Source organism: Lichenostomus cassidix, chromosome Z (assembly GCF_008360975.1).
Source record: "Lichenostomus cassidix isolate B80296 chromosome Z, HeHo_3.0, whole genome shotgun sequence".
In the NCBI taxonomy this organism is placed as follows: Eukaryota; Metazoa; Chordata; class Aves; order Passeriformes; family Meliphagidae; genus Lichenostomus; species Lichenostomus cassidix.
Window position 1 is genome coordinate 71,771,998 of NC_139511.1, and position 25,151 is coordinate 71,797,148.

General features: G+C 41.6%; 1 protein-coding gene across 4 annotated transcripts in view; it reads left to right on the forward strand.

The window, feature by feature from the left end:
- The window catches only part of SETBP1 (SET binding protein 1), a 269,168-nt gene that overhangs the window by 237,775 nt on the left and 6,242 nt on the right, over positions 1-25,151 (forward strand). For all 4 annotated transcript variants that reach the window (XM_085043350.1, XM_085043351.1, XM_085043352.1 and 1 more), the window contains one exon: positions 20,163-20,330. In XM_085043350.1, the coding sequence (XP_084899476.1) occupies positions 20,163-20,330 (168 nt within the window). The remainder of the gene's footprint in view (positions 1-20,162; positions 20,331-25,151) is intronic.

Consider the following 25,151-nt stretch of genomic DNA (forward strand, 5'->3'; position numbering starts at 1 on the left):
GCCTTTAAGATACAGTGTTTGCCTCACCATTAAAACTCAAGAGAAACCATGATACAAACTCAATGGGATTTCTTAGTCTCACCCACTAGAAATAGGGATCATATTTCTCACCTCTAGGGGTTCTGGGTAACCACATCTGTTAATATATATTAAAAAAACCCTTTGCATTGCTCTTGCAAGTGGCATTATGAGACACATGGAAAGCTGTCATTAACCTCTGGGATTTAGATCAAACAGGAGCTCAGCCTGAACCACAACTGGATGATGTTTCCCAAAACCAAACCCACAGCAGGGAAGTTTAGCAAAGCAAACTCTGGCTCCATCTCTCACTCCTCACCTGTGCCCAGACCTGTGAGCCCCTTTGGCAGAAGGAGAAGCCCAGGTGGGCTTGGGGGAGCTGTGCTGAGCTGCTCTCAGCTGCAAGCCACTCCTGCATCCCTTTAATGCAGTGTGGTTTCCTCACAGCCCCTGCAAGCTCTCCCACTGCAGCTAAATACATCAAACAGGCAAGGAGAGCCCTGTGAAAGCTTCAGCCCTTCAGTGGCACCAAGAGGACACACACTGAAGGCCTTTGCTGCTGCCATCCTTGCTGCTCTGACTGCCTTACCTATTCCATCTTTATTATAATTTGAAGAAATTCCTTCACCAAAGTCATGCAGCCCTGTTTCCCAGGTCTGTTCTTTTCCTTTGTGCTAAAGCTGCTTCGTCTGCAACTAACAGACTCCAGTAAGTCTTTGAAAAAGAGCACTTGGATTTAATGGCATGCAAATAAAACATGTATAGAAGGACTGAGGTAAGCTAGGGCTATACTAATCTAATAAATAAGGCTATTATTGTTTCCCTGTCTGATCCACAAAACAGCAAACAGTCTTTGCATATTTTCATTTAAGAGACACCATTTCTTCTTTAGAGCAAGCAATTTTATTTCATCTTCATATTGCATACTATTTTGTCAGCTCAGTGGCCAAGATAAGGTGTTTTCTGCTACTGTTACAGATAGGGGAAACTGAGGCAAGAGAGAGTAGACCAACTTGCCAAAATCTCTGTACAACATTAGCCATCAAAACTCTGTGATTTATCACCTGGGTTGCCAAGGTTGCTGCTACTGGCTGCTTCCAAGCATTCCACCAGAAAACATGGGCAAATGGCATCCCCAAAAATCAGGCTGATGCATAGTGTGGGGAATAAGTGAAATATGAAATTAGTGTTTGATTTCTCAAGGCTTTTTATAAGCACTGGTGTCACTGTCCTCCATTCCATTACTGTGTTCAGCCTCTGAGCACCATCCAAAGCTGGAAGAAAGCACTGACACCATTAATTTGCATTCATTAGTGCAACTAATAACCGAATAGGAAGATGTGATGAATTGAAAACGTGGACTTGACTCTTGAAAAGTATCATCCCAGCCCTTGTGCTCCTTTGAGAGCTCCTAGTCCCAACACCAGAGTAGATCACAGCCTTGCAAATGTGTCCTTTCCCTCCCACCCTGCTGCCAGGACATGGGACCTCCTCTGCACAGCATCAGCTTGGGAAGAGCCACACATTGCCTGAACAAGAAAGTCCATGGTGGACTTTGGAGGACTATTCAATCACCTCCTGGTTTTGCAACGCCTAACTAACCTCCTTCCTAAAAAATCCTGAGCAAAAAAAAGGAAAAAAAAAAAAAAAGAAAATCAATACTTAGGTTAGCTAATTTTAAGCTGATTACTGTTTGTAAAATCAGTGGTGATAAAAATGGTTATCTGTGTACTGTTTCTGGTAGTTTCCCTATGGGAGCAGCTTGGAGACTGCTCTGCCAGCACTTTATTCTCACAGAATTGAACCCTGCGGGGTACTGCATGTTCTCTAAGAAAGTGCTGAAATAAAACAAGACAGAGGGTGCTAAGGACCTGTCTGGGGCCATTCAGCACCTGGCAAGATCCATCTACAAGTCATGCCTCTCCCCTACCCATAAAAATTGCTTTTTCAGAGAGGGGAAAATCTAAAAAAAAAATTTAAAAATTCCTCCACAAAATATGTTATCTTTGAAAATCCAATCTGCCTTCGCAAGACAGGCAGTAATTGAATCCCAGCTGAATGCAGCTGCAAGTGGGCTGAGGTGCCAGCATCATGAATGAAGAGCATCTGGAAAACCACAGAGAGCCGCAGAGCAGAGTTGCATACGCTGAGGAGCTCTTTAAAATATATGCATGTGTCGCTGTGTGTGTGTGTGTGTATGTGTGTATGTGTGCAGGGGTATAAATAAAATAGAGAAAACCAGAGGGTTCAGGGCCAGCCCAGCAGCCATGCAGAAAATGGCGACAGAGTGAACCTTCATCCTCCCAAACCCTCTGTCTCCTCGAGCATCCTGCAGTGCCCTGCGACCCTGACCCTCCCTCATCTTTGTTCCTCTCCCTGCCCTTCTCCCCAGAGCCAGCCTGAGACTGTTTACTCCTTCCCTCCATCTCTCCGAGGGATATGATTCACACGTTTTCAGATTTATTTGAGCAAAATGCAATAAATATGCCGCTTCAATTTTAACTGCTGGAATGTAGCCAGGGTTTTTAATGAATCTGGCCTGTGCGATTGAAGTGGTCCAGGATCTCAAAAGCTCTGGGCACTGTTAGATTATACACACAGACATCCACACACACATATCTCCCCCCACCTCCCCTTCCCTTGGGGCTCTGTGAGTCACATGCGACTGCAGGTTTTTCAGATTCGGCTCTGGTTAAAATTAGCAAAAGCCTTTATTATTCAAGAAGAGGAAGGATTCCTATCACAGCTGCTGAGAACTGCCATATTTTTCTTGTATTTGCTGCATCGACCTATTACAATTTAGCTTTATCTGTTATTCTTTGTTTCCCTAAAATATAGTAGCAGGGCTTGGTCCTGTCAACACTGAATTTTAATTTCAAGTTCATGAAGATCACTGCATTAATCTGTAGCTGGACCATCATGGATTTTTTTTCTGTGCAACTGGCATCTCTACAGTTTCAATCATTTATAGTGATGTTTTGCAGCAAGGTCTGTGCTGAGCAAGGCACTAGTTTCACAACCTTCAACAAAAGATGTATTTCAAGCAGCTGTAAACACCTTGTTTTAGCTATCAGAGCAGGTGACAAAAGGCTTCCACAACAAAATCTGTAGACATATGTCTCAAGTGTGGATATATACGAAGTCAACTACCAGATTCACTCAATTGCTGAGCTGCATGCATTTAAAAGGAAAGCAAAACAAGGAAAATGAGTTATGATACAGTAAATATGGCCCATGTCAACTCAGCAGGAAGGTTTAGGCCAAATCCCAGGAGACACAGGACCAAAATTACCACGAGCCAGAGGAACAGGCCTGCTCTGGTAGAAATACAGTGTCACTGCTGGAGCTCTGCTGTTCCTAGTGGGTCCAAACCGACGTGGAGGCGAATTGCCAGGGCCACATGGAAAAATCAGAGGATGTCAATTCTCCTGTGCCTCCATCTGCGGATAATTGGTTGAGCACTAAAATTCACAAGGAAAATTTTGTTTCAGAAAGATGATAAAGAGAACAAACAAAAGACAGGAAATTAAAATTTATGTAAACATAGTGGTTCCCAGAGCAACCATAAATGAGTCACATTGCATATATAGACGAAGGCATAAAAGTTAATACCATGTGCAGCAATACCATACACTACATAGGTACCCCTGGGACCATGTTACATTTGCTACGGGACCCATCATTTTGAATGGTTTGACTTTTACGCTTTTAAAGCCTCAAACACAACATTGCAGCAACGCCAGGTGGGAATAGGGCATTTGCTCTTTATTTGTTTGTTTGCGTGAAAAGAGAAAGGACTGTTTGAACAGAATGAGAGACGAGCTGTAATTTTTCTCCCATTGCATACCAGAGACAAAGGTTGCAGGCTTTGATCTCAGAGTTATCTGAGTGGTTTTGCTGGGGCATTCCTCCTCACTGATTTAGTACTCACAGAGATGACAGGAGCCGAGAACAGATAGGGCAGCATTGGCTCAAACAATGTGTTACAGCACAACGTAAAGCACAAGGCTTTTCCCTAAGTAAATGTGGGAGTGCAGAAGGGATCGACTTAGACATGTAAAGTGTCAGTCCTGAAATGCCTAAACTGCTTGGAAACATGCCTTCAGCTTGCTCTTCTATTTTTTGCAAGTGGTTATCCGGAGTTTGATTCTCTGCGTGATTCCCTCATGCAGTTGTTGACATCAGTAACATGGGTGTAAAATGTCACCCGATCAGAAGGCAGCCAGCATTCACCTTGCATTTGTATTCATGACTATACAAGGAAGAGGGCAACACCAGGTCAGGCCCACTGAGATCCACAGAGATTACTTTGTCAATGTGGGATGTTTATGTTCTGATGGGGTGTTTTATAATCGACTCTTAAAACTGTGCCGCAGCCTATTTGTTCTGGTTTCGTGGCAGGGCAGATTGGGATGTAGGAATTGTTGTGGTTTTCCATGGTCACTTTTTTAAAAATTTAGGTTTTTTCTGGTTTTATTTTTCTTTAAGGCAAGGCATTGTATCTCCCACTCCTTCGTCTTCTTGCTCAAAATTTGCAAAATGTCAAGCATTTGGTTTAGGATCAGACTTGGGCTGCCAAAGCTGCTCACCTAGTGGTGCAGGCACTAGTGGTTTCCCATTCAGAAAGCCATGCAGAAGGCAAGCCTGGGAGCAAGTGCCCCTCTTTTCTGTCCCAGCTTCTTGCCACACTGAGGCACCCACATACAAACATTAAAATACCTCCCAAGGGCACCCCCTCCCTATCCCCATCTGTGGTGGGTTGAGTTCATCACCTGCCTTACACCCACTCAGCTGTGCTGTCACTCCCACTTTTCAAAAGGACTGGGAAATTTAAAAAAAAAAAAAAAAAAAAAAAAAAAAAAAAAAAAAAAGTGGAAAGAACTTGTAAAGATGGCTATTGAAAAAGGCTAACAGGCAAAATTTGCTGTGGGCATTGTCAGGGTGTGAAGATGACTGTGATGAATGTGTAAGACCTCCAGGAAAATGTGAGCTGCAGGAGGGAACAAATACAGCACATGATCCAGGTGCAATGCTAGCACCCCTTGGCCATCAGCACCACCTACTGACACCTCCATCTGCTGGGCACCTCTGTCCTGCTCCATCCTGACCATGCAAGGCCAGGCTGTGAGGTGCCACCTGGAGATCTGAGCCATCTGTGTCACCAGCCTTGTGCTCCTGAGTAAAGGCACTGCTTGAACCCATCCCAGCAATAACCCTGAGATGGATTTTGGGTTAGGGAACTCGGCTGGGGAACAGGAGTGTGACTTATAAAACCACAGAATCATTTAGGTTGGAAAAGCCCTCCAAGGCCATGAGTCCAGCCATTCCCCCAGCACTGCCAAGGCCACCACTGCCCCATGTCCCCAGGTGCCACATCCACATGGCTTTTAAACCCCTCCAGGGATGGGGACTCCATCCCTGCCCTGGGCAGCCTTGTGCCTGGGTGCCAGGTCTTGACAACCCTTTCAATGGAAAAAACTTTTCCCAACATCCAGTCTAAATATCTCTTGGAACTTGAGGGCCTTTCCTCTTGTTCTATCACCAAGCTGCATGTCTTGCTGACTTGCTGTTAGGTGGTGGTGAGATTCTTTGCCTGCCATTCATGTGTTGATTTCTGAAAGTTTGTGTGGGCCTGAGCTGGCCAGTGTGGGTAACTCAGGGACAGTTAATTGTACTCAAGCGCAGGCATGACTTGACCTGTGGAGATGTCTTTTTCTCTCCTCTAAAATACTAAAATAACTTAATTTAGACATCACTGGGTGATTTGAAAACATTTTGTGTGTTTGTGTTTCCTACTTCATTTCTTGTTCTTAATTTTTTCTCACTTCCTCTGTCTAGAGATGTGGCTCATTTCTCTTTTTTTATGTCTATTGTGACTTGCACAGTTGGGACCCCAGCCTTCATTGAAGCCAAGCACTTCATCTAATTAATAATAATAAAAAAGGAGAGTGATACACTCTTTGTACAAAAATTTAATTTTTTTTTCTAATTCCTGTTCAGTTGAAACAGCTCATTTCTCTTGAAGCTCAATTGAAATGTCATTAGTATTTTCATTAGCATGATGACTGATGATACAAGGCAGGCAAGTAGATTTTGGGCCTAGGCTGATAAATGTTCATGACATTTTTGCAAGTCTGTGCTAAACACTTCAGAAGTCACATGCCAAGTAGTTTCAGATCATTTAAAAAAACAGAAGACTTTTTTTTTTCCCCTTTAACTTCTGGAACGAGAAACAGCCGCACAGTGATACAGAAATAGCAGAGCAAGCCCTGGAAATGCCCACCAGTTGCTCAACAGTTTTTTTCTTCATTGAAACGGTTAATCTTTATCAATGAAGATATTTTACTGATGAGTCTTTGGCATTTCATGGGGGATTTTTTTCTGTCTCTGAGGATTCACAGCTCTAGATGAAATGGCTCTTTTGTTTGTGGGAAGGAGAGAAATTCCTGTGGAGAAACCCAGCTTAAGACAAAACCATAACTTAGGCTGCCTTGAGAGGCATTTTTTTTTGAGAGGTTGAGCTAGATTTAAGTGATACATGTGCATAAGTCATCATGGTGGTTTTGCTTCCAGAGTATTTTCCCAACACTAAACGAACACTGAAGAATGGATAAACAAGAGGGGAGAGGAAATGTTAAGCTTAGTTAGTTGTCTCATCATTCTGAGACATATTGTGTTTTTTCGCTTTGAGGTAGTTTCAAAAACAGATGAAGCAAAATATGCACTTAGGAGTGGCTTGTTCTTGTATCAGTTGGATAGGCTACATTTATTTAATTGATTTCTTCTGTACAGATCAGCAACTGTAGAGCTGTGCCCCTTAAGTTTCTGTGGTTTTTTCTCACCTGCAATTTTAAATTGTTGATTTGACAGATTTTATTATTATTATTAGTAGTAGTAGTAGTATTGTTATTATTATTATTAATTTTTATGCTCTGTTTTCTGGAAATAGAAATGCTTGCAAAAACCCTTGCCATGCGGCAGAAAAGAATGTTCCTAATTTTCAACCTGGGTAACAAATCCATCCTAAAGGATCAGAGGACATTTCCATGGTTGAAATTCCCTGCCCAAACACCTTGATGCCTTGCATCACAGCCATTTTACCCCCCAGTCAGGGAAGAGTTGACAGGACATGTTTGTGCTGCTCCTTCACTGGTGACAAGGGGATATTTACAGTGATGAGACATTTCCCTGCCCACAAGAGGCTTTGGGACAAGCAGGAATGAAGGCTCAGGGCTTGATTCATTTGCCCACATGTAGTTGTCAACTGTCATTTGAGATGCCTAGAATATCCTGCTGGCCTCCAGCTGCTCTTGCAGAAGGGCAGAGGTCTTGTCTCAAGCCCTTTATCATATCTGCCAGCCTCCCTCGGATGTTTCAAATACCTCAGGGCATTTCAAATACAACCAGGTGCCTGCAGAGACTTTAGACTCCTAGCCCAGGGATGCACCATCCACATTTGAGCCTCTCCTTTTGAGTGGGAGGAATTTACACTTGAGTGGTGATTTGGCCACAGAGCTTCAGGGGGAGGATGGTTCCTCTCACCCAAATCTGGATACCCACAGCATAAGATTTCTGCCTGAGTTAGATTTCTCAGCTTTCAATATGGTCAGTGGAAGTTTAGCTAGTGGAGCCTGGAACATAAATAATCTTGCACTAAAGCAGACCCCACTTTTTCAGCTGAAACACCCACTCCACTCTTCTGACTGCATTAATTTCATCTTTGCAGCCTTAAATATATAGTTCTCATGTAGACGTATGAGTTGCTGCCACCTAAAGTGAGATGAACCTGCTATTCCTGTTGTTATTAAAAGAAAACACTGTCAGGAGGGTGTTAAGTACAAATCCATAGCTTTGTTCATGAAGACAAAATTCAAAACACTGAGTTTGATTGAAATGTTTTCCTGGGCACTTTTCCCAGTAGGAAAAAACAAGGCCTGAGTGCCTTTTCACACCCAAACTGCTAAATAAAATCCCTCTAGATTTCTTCTTTCCAGAATTCTGTATTTTCCTCAAAACTTCCAAGGCAGCTTTTGCAAACAATTGTCTGAAACTGGGATCTATCCTCATGTCAATCTGTACTGGGACACAGAGTCCTGAACAAAGAAAGTACACTGTTAACCTAATTTTAGGCATAAAGGTTGGAGAGCCTGTGCTTGGCAGTTTCCTGACATTTGTTGTTTTTTTCATGGGGCTGTGACTTGACCAAAGTCTCAGTCAGGGTCAGAGTTTCAGCAGATTCTGTCTCTGTTCCATCTTTGCTTTTGTACAATAAAATTCTGGCACCCCAGGAAAGCAATCATAATTAAAAAAAAATAAAAAAAATCTTTGCTTGCATAATCTTTGCTTCATCATGATGCTCTCTCAGAGTGGATGCTTAAAGGGAACATATTCCTACCATGATCCACCAATCTGTATTTTGTCTGCCTGGTGCTATAAAATAAGCATACAAGGCTATGGAGAGAGCAGTTCACTGCTTGAAGAACCTAAAATACTCCATTTTGGCTCCAGTAAATGTGAAAACTGGAGACAAGCTTTCACCAAAGCCATGCAGAAAAGCTCCCTGAAAATTTAGAGTGACTCAGACATAGATGTGCAACCTTAAAGCTGATAGCATAACTCCAAATGTCAGTGGTTTAAGAGCATTTAGACTCTTCCATGTATGCTCTTTCTTCTGGTTCTTGTCAATCTGCTTTTCACACATGCCTGTAATAAGTGATTTCCCTCCTCCAGCTTCTTTCCAGTCTATTCTTTGTCTCTTATTTCCATCTATTTCCTTATTTCATCCCACTTTGCACTCTTCACCTCTTTAACCTTTTCTTCATCAGTCAGGTCCCTTCTTGTGTCTGTGCTCCACAGAGGAACTCTCTGACCTTATTATACGTGGTCTCTCTGCCATCCTTCTTCCACTGTTATAGGAAGCAGTCTCCAGCAAGAATTTTAATGAAAAACACCCTCAGTAAAGTATTTCCTTCAGAGTTTTCCTTTGAAAAGAATGTAAAACTGAAGATTTTACACTAAAGTTCATATCAGAACAGTAGTGTGTCACTGGGTGTTTTAACAGGATAAAAGGATGAACTTCAAGAAAATTCTGATTTCCATATCTGACTGTCTTTTCTCCATTCATAGAAACACTGAGGTATTTAAATAAAGCCAAACATTGTACTGTATTTGATAATTTTCACGTATTTTAGTAGTTTTCAAATGCTGTTAAACTTCTTTGTTGCTGAGTTTAATTGTCAATAATACTCACGAGCTTACCTATACATCTGTTTAAACAGATTTCAGTTTTCATATTAAAGTCAATTACTGTAGTTTTCCTCATGAAAGGTAAAAAAACACTCCTTATCTATTGATCTGAAATACAGAAGAAAAGAGAGAATAACAATAGATGCACTCCCAGTGCACATTATTTTTCATCTCCTTTGCTGATAAAGCAAGCACTCATTTAATGATAAATCAGCATTAAAGTGGGATGAATGGACTCAGATTTTAAAACAAAGCCAACATGAGACCTTCTAAAAATAAAAACTCCTCTGTTACATTGGAGTTTTACCTGTTCTAGATTGCAGGGTCTATGGAGACTTCTATTAAGTGCTGGGATTTCACTTCAAATGCATGTCATACTCAGAGTATTGCAGATTGTATGAACTGTGGCACAGCTTATTACAGATAAAGAAGAAAAATGAAATTGCTTTGCTGCCCTGCCCAGCAGGGAAAATGCTAACTTGGAAATCAGCAGCCTTGGATGCTTTCATCAGCCCTGTGACATTCCACCCATCCTCACCCCACCTGTCCCCAAGTACCTTTGTGGTTTCTTAGCCACCTTCACCTGCAGCTGTGGTCAGAAAAAAGTAAAAACTGAACCCCTCAGGGGATCAGTTCAGCTGTTTCTGCACTAAGTGCCATGGTGGAGGTGTTTATCTGGTTCTCTTCTTCTCCTTCTGTGTACCCAGATGCAACTCTGGGTTTGAGCAACATCCCTGCCAGAGTTTACTTCTCTAACACAGACATCACCACAGGACTGACTAAAGTGGTGTAGAGCAGATATAACATTTTTGTCAGCAAGAAAAACGTATCAGCTGAATATGTGCATCAAACAGATATTTTCTTTTGCTGAATGCACACACAGGGAGAAGGAAGACATTTCTGGAGGAGCACTGTGTTTCCTTAGTGAAGGTCTCAATTGAACTTGTTCAGCAAGATTTTTGCTAATTGTTTTGATAACTTCTCTTAGTTTTCATCACTTTTTGTACTCTGGATGTGCCTGAAAAATGACTGTCATTACACCAGTCCAGCCCTTGTGCATCATTTGTCCTCCCCCCACTGGCAATTTGACTCCTCTGGCTATGCTTCATGCCAGCACTCTCCTACCAGAGCTGCTAGTGTCCTATTTAATCTGTGATAAATACAAACTGCTCCCAACCCTATTTGCCTAGGGGATATCAGCTCTATCTGCCACATTTAAAAATGATCATCCCTGTTGTTTAGAAAATCAACAACTCAAAATACCACCCTTGACTTTTCTCATTACTTACGGACTGAAATTTCCCCATCTGTCTTTCCTCAGCTGTGTTCTTGGGAAAGAAATCTTGTCTTCTGTTTTCTTTGTCCCCAGCGAGCAAATCCTCATCCACTGTGACAGCTCATCTTGCTGTGACTATTCATTCTAGGTAGTTCCTTGCTCCTACCTGGAGATCTTTTCATTTTTGCCCCTCAGTGCATCTAATGGCTTTTCACATCTTTAAAAAGAGCCCTTTGTCTCACTCTTTCACCTAACCATCTTCCCTCAAACCATGCTTTTTCATTTCACCTCTTACACAGATTTTAATTTTTGTCCTCTCCCCACTGAGAGAGAATTTAGTTCTTCATCACTGTGTATTGAATGATTCATTTGCTGAGATATATAATGATAAATTTAATTTCTCCAGATCTGTCAGTCTCTGTCTGTCCCTCTTGATTCTCTCAGTCTCCAACAGCTGTAAACTGTCCCTGAGCAGGAAAAGCCTTTGACTGTGAGCCCTTTGCCTTAAAACTTAGTTTACAAGGCCTGGGACTTCAGAGCCTTTGGGTCTGAATTAGCCTTTTGACCCCTCAATTTTTTATTTCATTAAATTCATTTATTGCTGTCACCCACATATAACTACCATGTTCCTCTACTTTGATCCAGCTTTGACTAAAAATCCTCATTTCAGGCGTTCATGGCTTTCTGGCATTAAAAAACATATATCTATATATATGAAGGGCTGGGGGCCTGGGAAGGACACACAGAGAGGCTGGAGGGGACTGGGCAGGAGGACTTTTACATTCACCTGTGGTCACTCTCCTGGGCTGTGAACTGCTCCCACCAGCTCCATTAAATGTTCATCCTGGAGTTCACAAAAGACTGAGCTTCCAGACACACCACACTTCATCTCCAGTGGCTGAAGGTTGCATGTCCCTCTTTACTCAGGCTCCTGACTCACACTGGCAATATGCAGAGGAGGATGGAAGGTAATTCTTCCTGTACCTGTACAGGAAATAGGAAACCCAAACCAAAATCAAAAGGCAAAAACCCAGACTGCATCTGCCAGTCAGTCTAATTGAGTGCAAATATGAAAAAGATGGGAGATTGGCCTTTTAAAATTCAAGTTGCAGTTGATCATCCTCTTAGGCTGCAGCCCCAGGAGCATAGGCAGCAGGCTGAAGATGGAGGCTCTCCACCTCTGCTCTGCTGTGATGAGACCCCACTGGTCTCATTAGATATGTCCAGCTCCAGAGCCCCAAAACAAGATATGGACCTGCTGGAAGAAGTCCAAAGGAGGCCATAAAGATGCTCAGAGGGCTGGAGCACCTCTGCTCTGGAGCCAGACTGGGAGAGCTGGAGATGTCCATCCTGGGGAAGAGGAGGATCCAGGGATACCTCAGAGCCCCTTCTAGTTCCTAAAGGGGTTCCAAGAGAGCTCTAGAGGGATTTTGGAAAGGGCCAGACAGCACAAGGGCAGAATGGCCTCACACTGACAGAGTGCAGAGTAAGATTAGATGTTAGGAAGAAATACTGACTTATATTTTATGCCTGGGCAATGAGGCCTTGAGACTTGTCCTGATGACCAGAAAAATAATATCTGCTTACCCTTTCCTCCTGGGGTTTAATCCTTTCATTGATAATGCTGCTAAGCACGTAGTTATCAAATACTGCATGCCATTGCATGCCTGGCCTTGGGACCCTTGTCCCCACATTGGAAGAGGATCTGAAGCCTCCCCAGACAATCCCACAGCTGCACAGAGCCACAGCAGTTGCTCTGCTGGCCCAAGAGATGCCTTGCCAGGCTTCAGGTGTTGCAGCAATTGCCACTTTGCTGGCTGTCAGGAAACACAATTATCTTCATAGAGAAGTGAAGAGGAAGACTCACACTGCATTTCTTGAATACAGGCACAGACATTCACCCAAGTAGAAAGGAATGGCAAGATGCATTTAACCTCATTAGTTTCAGTAGGGCTGACTTTGTGCAATCCATCAGTGTACAGATACATTAGGGGAACTAAACTATTTCCACATCTCATTTACATAATGGATGGGATGTGAAATGAGTCCTATGGAGGAGAAGTGCCCTGGAGGCACTAAAGTTTATCACAATATGTAAGAGTTCTTTTAGATCATTGCATTAAATTTCCACTAACAAGATAACAAATTAATTGTCTGTATTACTGTACTAACCCAAAGCGGATAAAGTGTATGATTTCAGCAGAGGAAGGCATCTGTTTAAGACAGCTTGGTGGTTATAGAAGGGGGCAGAAGAGATTAGTGTATCTCCCAGCATTTGTGTGCCATGATGCCAGCCCTTCTCCTGCCCCTTTAAGAAATCTGGCTCTTCTCTAATCTGATGTAGGACTTGAGCTTTATTAGTGAAGTGAGGGAGAATGAGTAAATCAACTGTATCAGACAAGCCTCAGGACATCTGGAAATTGATCATTCTGCAGAAATAAGCACTCTGTGTTTATTAGCTGGGAGTTCATCACTATCACTTCTCTTTATTCAATTCCTAAGAGATTTCAAAGCTATCATCATAGTATTAGCTCTTCTGACTGTGCTACTGGAGATAAGATCAGAAGATCTATCTAATGATGGCTTTCTCAGTCACCCTCTTTCCTTCTCTAAAGCTATTCTGATTAAAAAAAAAAAAAAAGTAGGAAAATAGCTGGAATGAAATAAAGCAGACTTCATCCTTTAAATTTTTGCCTGTTGGCAATAGGAGTAGTTTTTCGTATTATTATTCCATAGGAATTTGGTTTTATTGAGGGGGCACATTCTGCAGAATAGAAAATCCCTCTTAGAAAAGGTGGAATTTGAAGTTTTTAATGTGGTGGTGGAAAAGGGAGGAAGATAAAAGGACTTAAAGTCATAAAGTGGTGCTGTACATTAAAAGTACAGTTATTTTAAATGATAATACACGTCAAATAGAAGCCAGGGAAATGACTTCCATAAGTTAGAAAGGTAATAATATTACTTTAAGAAGAATAATTACTTTCCTTAACTACATTTATCACATAGTAATTCAGTTCTCCCTCCTGGAATATGATGCAATGCCAAACTTTTGACTGATTTATTTGAAACCAGCCTTAAGAAAAGATTCCCCCAGATATGAGGTTTCTTCTGGTTCTTTATTCCAAACTGAAGAGTTATCAAAATGCAAATACTATGACTAACTGCATGTTTAGGTGTGCACTCCTGTACAGCTGCATTGCATAGCCTCATTGTGCAAAGACACTGGGAGGAAAAAATCATCTGTAAGAGTTTTCCAATAACAATGGTCAGAAGCATAAACAATTTAAGTACAGCTGTGGATTTCCAGAAATCTATGGGGAGTAAAAATCCAATCCAATGAACTCTCTAAAGAAAAGTCTTCCCTAGCAGAAGCTTCACTGAGATCAATTTTTATCAGCTGATTTTCTGCGTTTTCCAATGGCGAATTAACATTTATTATCTCTTTTTAACTGGCACTTAGAGTTCCAGCCTGGGTGCACATTGTGCTAGATTCTGTACACAAATTAAAGAAGAAAAGGTGCATGTTGTCCAAGAGTCTTTCTGTGCAAGTACATGATGAGAGAAAGCAGATGAATGCAATAAGCAGGGTCATCATGATTTAACAGCAAAGCAAAGTGATTAAATTAATCCATTTGTACAGAGCCCAGCACAATGCAGTTGAACCACATTACTTGAAAATTTAACATTAATAACAATAACAATAATTACCAGGTCTTTAAAATTTATGCATTAATATCAGTTAGAGCTCATAAGTTGCCTAGCCAGTGAATGAAGAATGCCATAAAAATCTTTAAGGAAAGGCCAGTTTCAAGTCACTGTTGTCTTCCCTCCTACAGAAGGTTTCTGCCAGTTTGTCATATACCATTACTGTTTCAGGCTCTTGGAAAACCCTGCCTCTGCTTTTGAAGCTGTCCTTTCCCCATGCACTTTCTCATTATATACATAATGATTGATTTTCTCCCTGCTCTGCTGCCCATTGTTCATTTTTGCATGTGCATGTAGCATTGTCTGTGCTATCAGTAGGACTCAGGGGAGTTCAGGTAGGGATTTTTCATGGGACGAAAAGGGTTTTAATTTGGACAAAATGCACAAAGATTAAGAGATAGGTGAAAAATAAGGTCTGAATCAGGCCACAAGTGTACATAACAGAATCCTAGAATGGTTTAGATTGGAAAGGACCTTAAATACTATCTTGTTTAGACTCTCTTGCCCTGCACAGGGACACCTTCCCCTATCCCAGGTTGCTCCAAGCCCTGTCCAGCCTGGTCTTGGACACTGCCAGGGATCCAGGGGCAGCCACAGCTTCTCTGGGAAACCTGGCCACCCTCATAAGGAAGTATTTCTTTGTAACATCTAAAACTTCCCTTCAATTTAAATCAGTTCCCGTTTGTCCTATATCTCTCTGGCTTTGCAAAAAGTCACTCCTCAGCGTTTTTTGAAGCTCTCTTCAAGTACTGGAAGGGGCTCTAAGGTGTCTCCAGAGCCTTCTCTTCTCCAGTCTGAACAGCTTTCATCTTGTCTCAGCCTGTCTCCAGAGAAAAGGTGCTCCAGCCCCCCAGAGCATCCTGTCTTTCTGGGAGAGTGACTGGTTTAATGAATGAATGTGTGAATTTTAAACTCTTGCTTCCCTGTGGTGGTGTTGCAAATGATTTGTTTTCACCTGATTCATAGATAGGTTGATTTAGAGCCTTCTCTTACCTAAGGCCTTCTGAACACAGCACTCTAAATGAGAAGAAAAAGTCCAATGAAATGTGGTGATACCACACCAGCAGGTCCATCCACTGAAGGATGGATCTTCCACTACTGCAGCGTGCATCAAAGCCTTGTGAGCAAATTGCTTCACCTCTGTGTTTCCAACAGTGCCTCTGAGTCTCTGTTTGCATTCTGGTATCCATCAAAGAAAACTGATGGTCCTCCCTTATTGACTGCTCCAGATCCATAAATTACTCTTCTTCCTCAATTTAGATGAGATTTTCAGTGAGGTGAGGGATACAGGTTGAAGAAACCAAGCTCCTAAAACAAGAGACAGATGTCTGAAAGCATGATTCACTGGTGATGAGCTGCAATTGGGCCATGTAGACTTTGAAGTAATTCATTACATTTGTATCTCTTCTGCAGGGGGAGGATTTTCCTCAATGATTTGTATGACCTTGCTAAACCCAGATAGGTGGTAATTGAGCAGCAACTACTTCTTCAGAAGAAACAGAATAAAAATATTGAAAATATTGACTCACCCCAAAGGCAGTAAGCAGCACTTTGGTCTTTGACCTTTAAGCATCCTAGGGTAGTCAATAACCTGGCTGTTAGATGCTGTGCCTGCCACTGATTTTGATTTGGGAGTAGTTTAACCTTGAACCAAGATCTAAGTAACCACGGCAACAGGAAGTTGGCCTCTCCATCCAAGGAGTGGGGATCCATAAATCACAGTCCCTAATGCAAACACTGTGTGCAGGTAGAGATTTGAGAGGATAAGTGGTTTGTGGGGGATTACCTTTGAAAAAATGAATGACTGTCCCTTGACATGCTGAAAAACAGCTTCACAGACTTCTTTTTTCTTTTTTTTTTTATCAATAGAGGTCAACAGGTTACAGCTGCATGTTTTCATATGGCTCTTTATATAGGCCCTTCAGTTTAATTAGAACCAGATGTTGAATTTATGAGGTTGTTAGCATTATTATGTACCATATGCACGTGCATATATGTGTGTGTGTATTGATACATGCACCCACATGTGCACATTTCTTGTGCACCCACTACACTCATGAATAAATAATGTTAAGGCACAAACTCAAGCACTGTGGAGTGGCAAAACCTCAGGTGTGCATACACACAGTTCCAAAGGGTAATTACCTAGTCAAATATCTCACTTATTCTATGGGACACTGCTTTATTCAATGCATAGAGCTCACCTAATGAACAGCTATTTGGGAGCCAGATTTTCCTTTTGCTATTCAGTGCGTGACATCATGTCTCATTTATTCCAAATTTCTAAGCCTTGGTATGAGTAGATGAATGTTTCATGAATGTTGATAATTTTATTTTCACAGGACTGCTCTTGAGATGAGGGGTATATTATTGTTCTCATTTGCACTAGAGAAGCCGAGCAGAGAGAGATTGAAATTTAATGGGTACAATTTGAGATGCTTAATACTAGATATGAGGCTCTGGAAAGATGTGTGGTCTAACAGGCAGTGACTGCTCTGTGTATCTCCACCAAGCTGTGACCTGTAATACTGTCTCACTTATGGCTATTTCTGCCCTTTTTTGCCTCCCTTAAATCCACCAGTTGATATCAGGTCATAATTTCATCAAGATTCCTATCCCAAACTGGCCCATTCTGTAGCCCCATTTTTCAGACTCCTCTCACTGCAGCATTTCTGTGCCTGAATCTGATAGAGGTCTCTCCCACAGTTTCTGACACAACCCATTTCATGAGCCAGAGACAAAGGTTTGTAGGGACTGTTCATAGCAGCTCAAAGTGTAAAATAGAAAGAATTTTTGGTTTGTATCTGGAGAGGCTGAGCACAGACAAGAGACACAAAAGTCTGGGAAAGAGTCTGGATCATGAGGAGTGGCTGGGGAAACTCAGCCTGGAGAAGAAGAGGATCAGGGGGAACCTTCTCACTCTCTACAATTCCCTGACAGGAGGAGACAGCCAGGGGAATTTGAGCTCTGCTCCTAGGGAACAAGGAAGAGGACAAGAAGAAACAGCTTCAAGTTGTTTTTAAATTGGATATTAGCAAAAAAATTCACAGAAATGGTTGTCCCACCCTGGCACAGCTACCCAGGGCAGTGGTGGAATTCCCACCCCTGGAGGGATTTAAAAGCCATGTGGATGTGGCACTTGGGGACATGGGTTATTGGTGGCCTCAGCAGTGGTGAGGGAACAGCAGTACTGGATGATCTGAGGAGCCTTTCCCAGGCTGGATGATTCTGATTGCAGGTGTCAGAGCACTTGTGGAAAGTCCTCAAGCACAACCAGGTGTTATCCAGCTGCAGGCAGAGGTGGCAGCAGGGGTGCAGGAGATAAAGGTCTGCTGACTGATCTGCTGTGCAGGGAGTTTGCTGCTGGCCTGGATCAGGAATATTGTGGAAACAGGCAAAAGTAGATCTAAGTGGCAAATCAAAGCAAGCAAAGATGTCAGAAGATTTTCACAATTGATCAAGAAGATCCTGAGTAATGTCTGATACAAAAAAGGAAAGCAAAATAGAGGTGGACCCAGGGAATTAGAGCTACAGTTTCCAAGCATGCAGGGATGGGCTTAGGAAAACAAAGTCTATCTGGAGTTAAGTCTGGGGCAGAAGTTCAACAAGAAATATTTCAACAGGTACAAAAAACAGCCAAAAATGGCCTATGGAAAATATGGGTCCCTTGCTGAAAGAAACAGGGATCCTGGCTGAAAAAGATCAGCAGAAGACTGATTGTCTTCTTTGCCTTGATCTCTGCTGGTAACACAGGACTTTGAGAAGCCCAGGCCCATCAGACTGGGCTGGAAAGAAAACTTGCTCTTGGAGGAAGATCTTATTAGGGAACAGTTAAATAAAGTGGATGTGCATAAGGCCATGAGACTTGGCAGGGTGTACCCAAAAGTGCTGAGGGATCTGGCTGGCATCATTGTGAGGCTACTCTTTGATGTTTTTGAAAAGTTGTGGTGATCAGGAGAGATTACTGAGGACCAGAAGAGAGCAAATGTCGGTCTGATAAGGGGAAGAAGAAAAGACAAGGAAGTAGTGAGGCCACTCAGTCTCACCTATATCCCTAAAATTTGATGGAGTAAATAATTCTGAAGAGCATTTCCATACATATGAAGGACGAAAAGGTAATCAGGAGTAGTAATCACAGATTCATGAAGGGGAAATCATGCCTCTCCAATCTGATGTTTCTTATCTTGACTTTAGCAAGAGTTCTGGCACTGTGTTCTAATAGCTTCTCATAGACAAAATGATGAAACACAGGCAGAATAAATGTACACTGTGATGGACTGAAAACTGGCTGGGCTAAGAGGGCTGTGATGAGTAGTACAAAGCCCAGCTAGAGACCAGTCAGTAGAGGTGCACCCCAGGGTTCAAAATGGGCACTAAAAATGTTTAACATTTCAATTAATGAGCAGGGTGATGAGGTAGACAACACCCTCAACTAATCTGGAGAATTTCAGAACTCAGAGGAGTGGCTGGTATGCCAGAGGAACAGGAACATACAGGAGAGAGTCCAGTGGGAAGCCACAAAGATTATTAAGGATCTGGGATATCTCTCTCATGAGGAAAGCCTCAGAGAGATGAGACATTCAGCCTGGAGAATAGAAGCCCTGGGGAATTTTTCCACATATGCAAATGTCTGATGGGAAAGAGTAGAGAAGATGGAGCCAGGCTATTCTCAGTGGAGCTCAGTGACAGGACAAGAGTCAATGGCACAATATGAAACACAGATTATTCCTGAGCAGTGTGTTTTACTCAGAGGATGAACAGGTTGTAGAGAGAGGTTGTGGAGTCTCCCTCCTTGGAGATATTCTTATCTGACCAGATGTGGTCCAGGGTAACCTGCCCTGGTCCAGATATTCTGCTCTGGCTTACCCTGCTTGAGCAGGGTGGAGTGGAAAAGGTGATCTTAAGAGGAGCTTTCCAACCTCAGCTGCTCCGTGATTTTTTGAATCTTTGTGTAATTTAGTTGCCAAAATCCAATGCATTTTATCTGAGGCTCATGTGCAGGTTGAGATCTGAAATAAGAAGGAATTTATCAAAGATTACCTCTGATAAATGAATAGCTGCCCATATCATGTTGAAGCCCAGCATCACAGAGTCTGGGAGAGGTTTTCAAATTTCAATGCCAGCAGTTTAAATTTCACACATTTACAAGCAAACAAAATGGTTACAAACTATAAGGCAGTTTAAGAAATACTGTTAGGGGAGAACTCTACCAGCTGTAAGTGCATAGTTTTATTTTTCTGGAATATTTGACTGCTTTAATATTTTTCTACACTCATTTATTCTGCATGGTAAATTGTATGTAGAAAGATATAAGACAAAGAACTCTTTTTTTTTTTTTTTTTTAACTCACTTCCCTTTGATGAGCTGCAAGGCAAATTTAATTAGGAAGGGAATTCCTGAAAAATAAATGTAATGGGCTTTAGATGGGAATTGCATATTGAGGTTGTTCCTGATGCCTGCTCCTTTACTCAGATGAAACACCCACTATGTCAGGTGTTTATAGGAGAGAAGTGTGTAACAATGTGTGGAGAATTAATTACACAGGAAATGATACATAGACATTCCCACTAAATAGAGTTATGAAGGATGTCTGCCTTTATACATGTATCAGGGTATTTTTTAGAAGAAAAAGTAGTAAAGTGGAATTATTTAGTTAGTTTACCATCGTTTATAGAGGCCAGTGATGGTGCATCCTTCAGCAAAATTATCAAAAATTAGTAACAATGATGACCCTTGCGAGTATCAAGACTGTTTTACAAGACTGTATAACAAGACTGGTGTCAAGACTGTATTATCCACAAGGGAATATGGAAATATATCAATGTAGCAAGGACAGCAACTTACTTCTCTTTACTTCAGATATTCCCCAGACATGCTACATTACTAATATTCATCCAAATTTTGTTTCCTTCCCCAGGAATTGCAGGTCCCCACTTAAAAGCAGACCAGACTTCACTTCATGGTAAAATGGAAAGTTCTGCCTGTAATGTGATGACCAGAAGGAAACCACCAGCTGTTGACAGTGTTGCAATGCCAAGTCCAGTATTATCTCTCCTACCTTCATCATCAGCAACATCTGAAGCAGGTAATGCTGTTTCTGGTCCACCCCCTCTGTTTCTTCCCTGTCTTCTTCCTTCTGGAACTGCACCAAATGTGCACATAACTGCTCTTCCTGGTGGGAGAAGAAGCTGCACATGTGCATGTCTAACGTGATAATCAGGCTGTAATATTTCCAACACTTTTTTTACTGTGATTGTGTATCTTGGCACATCAAATCTACTTCACTCACATACCACCACTCGTGCAGTAAGGAGGACACGAGCAGCACCAGGCTGTATGGTCTAGCAGGAGACTCTGAAGCAAAGCTCTTGGGGTCCTTTCTCAGCCCCACTGTTCATTTCTTTAAAATGCTCCCATCCTTGTAGCATAAACCAACCGAATGCACAGTGAATAGCTAAGGAGCAGATGAGATTTCTTCCTGCATACTTCAGTGATTTTAGCATAATATTCTGTCATGCAATTGCAAAATTGTCTGGGGCAATGAGCAGTGATTTAAAATACCAGAATAAATAAGTCAGAATAGCATGCTTTTCTATCAACTTATATTTTGTGCTTCTATTTTGAATCAGATCAGAAAGGTGATATCTTTATACTCTTGGAAATTGAGCCAAGTCATTCAGGCATCATCATGCCTTTTTCTGGGCATGTATAGAGAAGTTAATCTTGCATTTTGTCATAATTTTCAGCAAATGGGGGGATCCACAGTTCATTACCCTACATGCAGCTATTAGGAGTTTCATAGTCTTGTCAAACTTTTGATGCCACATTCACAAAAAACATATTTATATCATCGATTTACAGAATTATTGCATCTTTAATCACTCAATTGAAAGTGCTGTTTCAATGCACTTATTTTTATTTCCCTCTCACTTCCTGAATAAATAGTGAAAACAATGTTTTCATGCTGCAAAGTAGGCTCTATAAAGATAAATTGTTATATCACAAAAATCAGGATTGTCTGTTTAGTCTTTAATACTTTCCTATATATAAACCAAGGACAGATTTTTAAAGCAGCAGAGAATGAAAGCACACAAATATTTTATGATCCGTTTCAAGATGAAAGTGTATGCTTGACTGCATAGTTCATTCTTTCCATTTTCAGAAGTCTAATTAAATTGTTGGTTTATCTGTAGCCCAGATGTTGAAATAATTTAGCTGAAACTGAAAGAAACTGTGTTAATGGGAAAACAGGACAGTGCTATGTGTTTCCTGTAATTAATAGGAAGCACTTTGAAAATTCCTCCATTCAAACCAAGTCAACAAATTGAGCCCAGCTTTGAGCAGCCTCCTCTGTGCCATGTTCCTGCAAGTGGCCTCAGGCACCTCTGAAGGGATGGAGAATGACAGGCAGCAAGAAGGATTTTAGAGCTTCAGACACAACAGAGCCATGCAGAATAAATTTAGGGGGCCAGTGGAGAACATCCAAGGGTCTGATCTACCTGGGCTCACCTCCTTGTTCATCATCACTGTGCTGGAGTGGGTCTTTCAGCCTCTAAGCTACCCTTGGAAATATTTTTTTTTGGTAGAAATGTCTCTCTTTGCTTCAGAAGCTGTTTCCAGCATCGTATCACTCCTGCATGGCCTCCCAGCATGGCCTGCAGCCATTTCAATTTGTGAGACTGAGCATCACTGCACCTGTGCATCCTGGGCAGGGGAGAAACACCAGAGCTCTGTGTGCCTGATTTAAATGTGTAAAGCTGTGGTTTAGGAATAGCATTGGTTCTTGCTTATTTTGGGGCAGCTAGGTGAGGTTGTTTGGAGAGTAGGGAAAGGATGAAACAAAAGTATAAAAGCTTGTGCTACACCGTGTGTTTCTAGTTTCTCTTCATTTTGGGCTGGATTTTGCCTTAATGGAGGCAGCCTTTGCGGAGAGGTGGAGCAAGATAAATTGGTAAAAACTGGTAAAAAATTGTCTCCCTGTGCAGCCCTGGTGCCTAGAGGCTGCCATATGTTGTTTCACCTTCATGGGAGTATATTCACTTGTTCAAATACCTGCATGCAGACATAAAATTACTGATTCCCACTTCTTCTTCAACCCCTACTAAAGGAATTCCACCAAATAGATCAAGACAGAAGTCTTCCTCCTAAAGCAAGATTCCCACGTGCAAACAGCAAAACATGCAGGAACAGAAAAAAACCCCAAAAAACTAAAACCATCACAGACCAGCTTGAGTCTGGAATTGGGCAGGGTCTGTCTGAATAAAATGGAAAAGATGAATATTTAGCTTTGGCTTTCAGCAGAGCAGTATATCACATGGCAATATAGGAAAATATTTTATACCAAAGATTGCTCAGCAAGAGCTTCCAGATGAGTTGATAACACCCAATGGCTCTCACTTCAATTATAGTTTACTTTGGCAGATCTCCCTGATATTTTTTCATATGTACACCTCATCAAAACTTCCCCTGCAGACCCATCAGACTCTTTCTGCATAGTCTTCCTACACCAAATGTAGAATCAGATGTCCCTGGCATTCAATAGTCAAAATAATGTAGGGTTTCCTAATATTTAAAATCCTGACTTGAAAGCATATGTACTTATTCAGTGCATGCATTCTGACTACTGGCAGGCTGTGTAACCAGTCAATGCTTTCTAGAGCCTGTAAGCCCAGAGCTTGCTAGGAAGAAACCAAAAGAATTATTAGTAGCTTCTAACAAGCTCCCTGAGAAAGCCATAAACACCCCAAAGCATTTACAAAGGAAAAATTAGTGTAGTAAGCCAGCATGGAACAGCACAGCTGTTTTTTTTTTTCCTAAATGAGAAAATGAATTTCAGCTCAAACATGAAGAGACTTGTGAGCTTGCAAAGTTTTATAAGGGCAAAAAAGGTATCTCAACATGAAGGAAGACAGTGAAAGTAGTGTTCAGCTCATAGATGTACATGCAGGTGAAGATATCTACCCATAAGTGTCTGCATATCAGTTAATTTTGGGGAATTGGGCAGTCAGGCAGAAATCAGTTACCAACCTTTCCTCCACCTGGGCAGTGTCCACTCACCATCAGGCTCCACCCAGGACACTCAGCCTGAGTTACCTCTTGAATGCCTAAGACTCTCACTGGGTTTCAGGGTGGACAGGAGTGCTCTGTTGTCCTTATCCAGTATCAGCACATCAAAAGGATGTGCAAAGTCTTCTTGAAATGCACTGAGTTCCCATCTTAGAATTTAGAAGCTGAGGTTGTCCTCTACCAGCTGTACAGACCAGGTCTCCATTGACCATAGTCAGGTGGTAACACCAATCTGCAGAAACAACTGGCTACAGAAAAATCTCAGTAAAGAAATAAACTCTTTGTAGGTACGTGGCTAATGCTTTATTTCAGTTTTTTTTCCTGTGACTTGGCTTACTTCCTTTCCAATGAAAATTGACAATAAAGCCAAATCTCCTGGTATCATCATGTCACCTTTGCAAGCTTTCCTGTATTTCTGCTATATTTTCCATTGTCAATCACCAACTGGAAATTTTCAGCTTTACTTTCTGGAAAAAAGAAATATATTAAAAAAAGGCACCTCAAGTATGGGAATTTTAAAAAATCATAAGACTTGAAAATGTGTTCTGGCAATAGCAATAAAAGGCAAAAGGTGGACAGTGAATTTGAAGAGTATGCCAAATGTTTGATTTTTTTAGATCTTCTGACCTGAAGGTACTTTCAGGATATGGGAGGGACTCAAAGGATTTGAATGCTTAAGGCTGAAGTTATTGGGACTACTTATGTCAATCACCAGTGAGAACAGATGAGAATAATCATTTTTCGTGACAGGGACTTAACCTTTTTTGATCAAATTTCTGGGAAATAGCTTGCTGCCACTTGCCTTCAGGGATCTTGAATCCACAGTTTTTAGGGGTGACCTACTTGGGAGGAATTTCGTGCAACTAATTAGCTTCTCCTGAGCAACTTGGATATTTCATTTCCTTTCTCTTTTCCTTTGGTACCAAAATGACTGCATTCCTCTTTTTCTTTTGTCCTTTGTGAACCACAAAGAGCAAATGGGTTTTATTTTTCTTTTTGGTGTGGGGAGGGGGTTACATATGGAAAATGTATTTTGTTTTGTAATTAATGAAAACCAGACTTTGGGAAGTTGGCCATCCCAGGTCTTTATTTATAAGAGAGCATATGTCTGTGTTTTGTTTATGACTCACTCCTACTTCTTACATTGTAACTTGGGTTTGTTTATGCAAGCTCTTCTCTGAATCCAAGCAACATGGTGGTATAAAAGCCAATAATTTATGTTCTCCAAGAGGGGAGGCCAGTGAATGAGGTTTATATGCTGAATCTGTCACAGCCCATAGAGAGCCAGAGGAGATTCTACCACTTGACAGCTCCTGGTTATCTACAGAAAATGCTACAATAGCAACTTTATTTAAACTACTGCTGGAAGATTAGCCTGTTAGCCATGAAGGCAGAGATAACCCCCAAATGAACCTTTCTCAAAATCTTGCCTGCTCGGGAAACTTCAAGGATTTCAAACCCAAATGACTGCTTGACAGTCAGGTGTAAATTAAGTTTGCAAGTAGATGTGGGCTGAGGTTAATTTAGTGGGATGTTTTATTCTTTACTGAAAAGAAATTCTGGGCTCCATCATTTCTTTCCCAGCAGCACAGAACGGATATGTTAGGAGTGAAAGGGAGCACCAGTTATTGCAAAAGCAGAATTAATACATTCTGCTTCCCTCACAAAGGGGTAGTTACTTCTAATCTGTGTGCAAATCCTGAACTCTGAACAGATGCCATGTTCAGTAAAGGACAATGAGACAATTTAGGCAAAACAAGCAAGGTCTCGTGTCCTAAGCAAAGGACCAGGAGCCAAGAAATTCTGGGTACTCTTTCCAGCTCTGACAATGACTCACAAC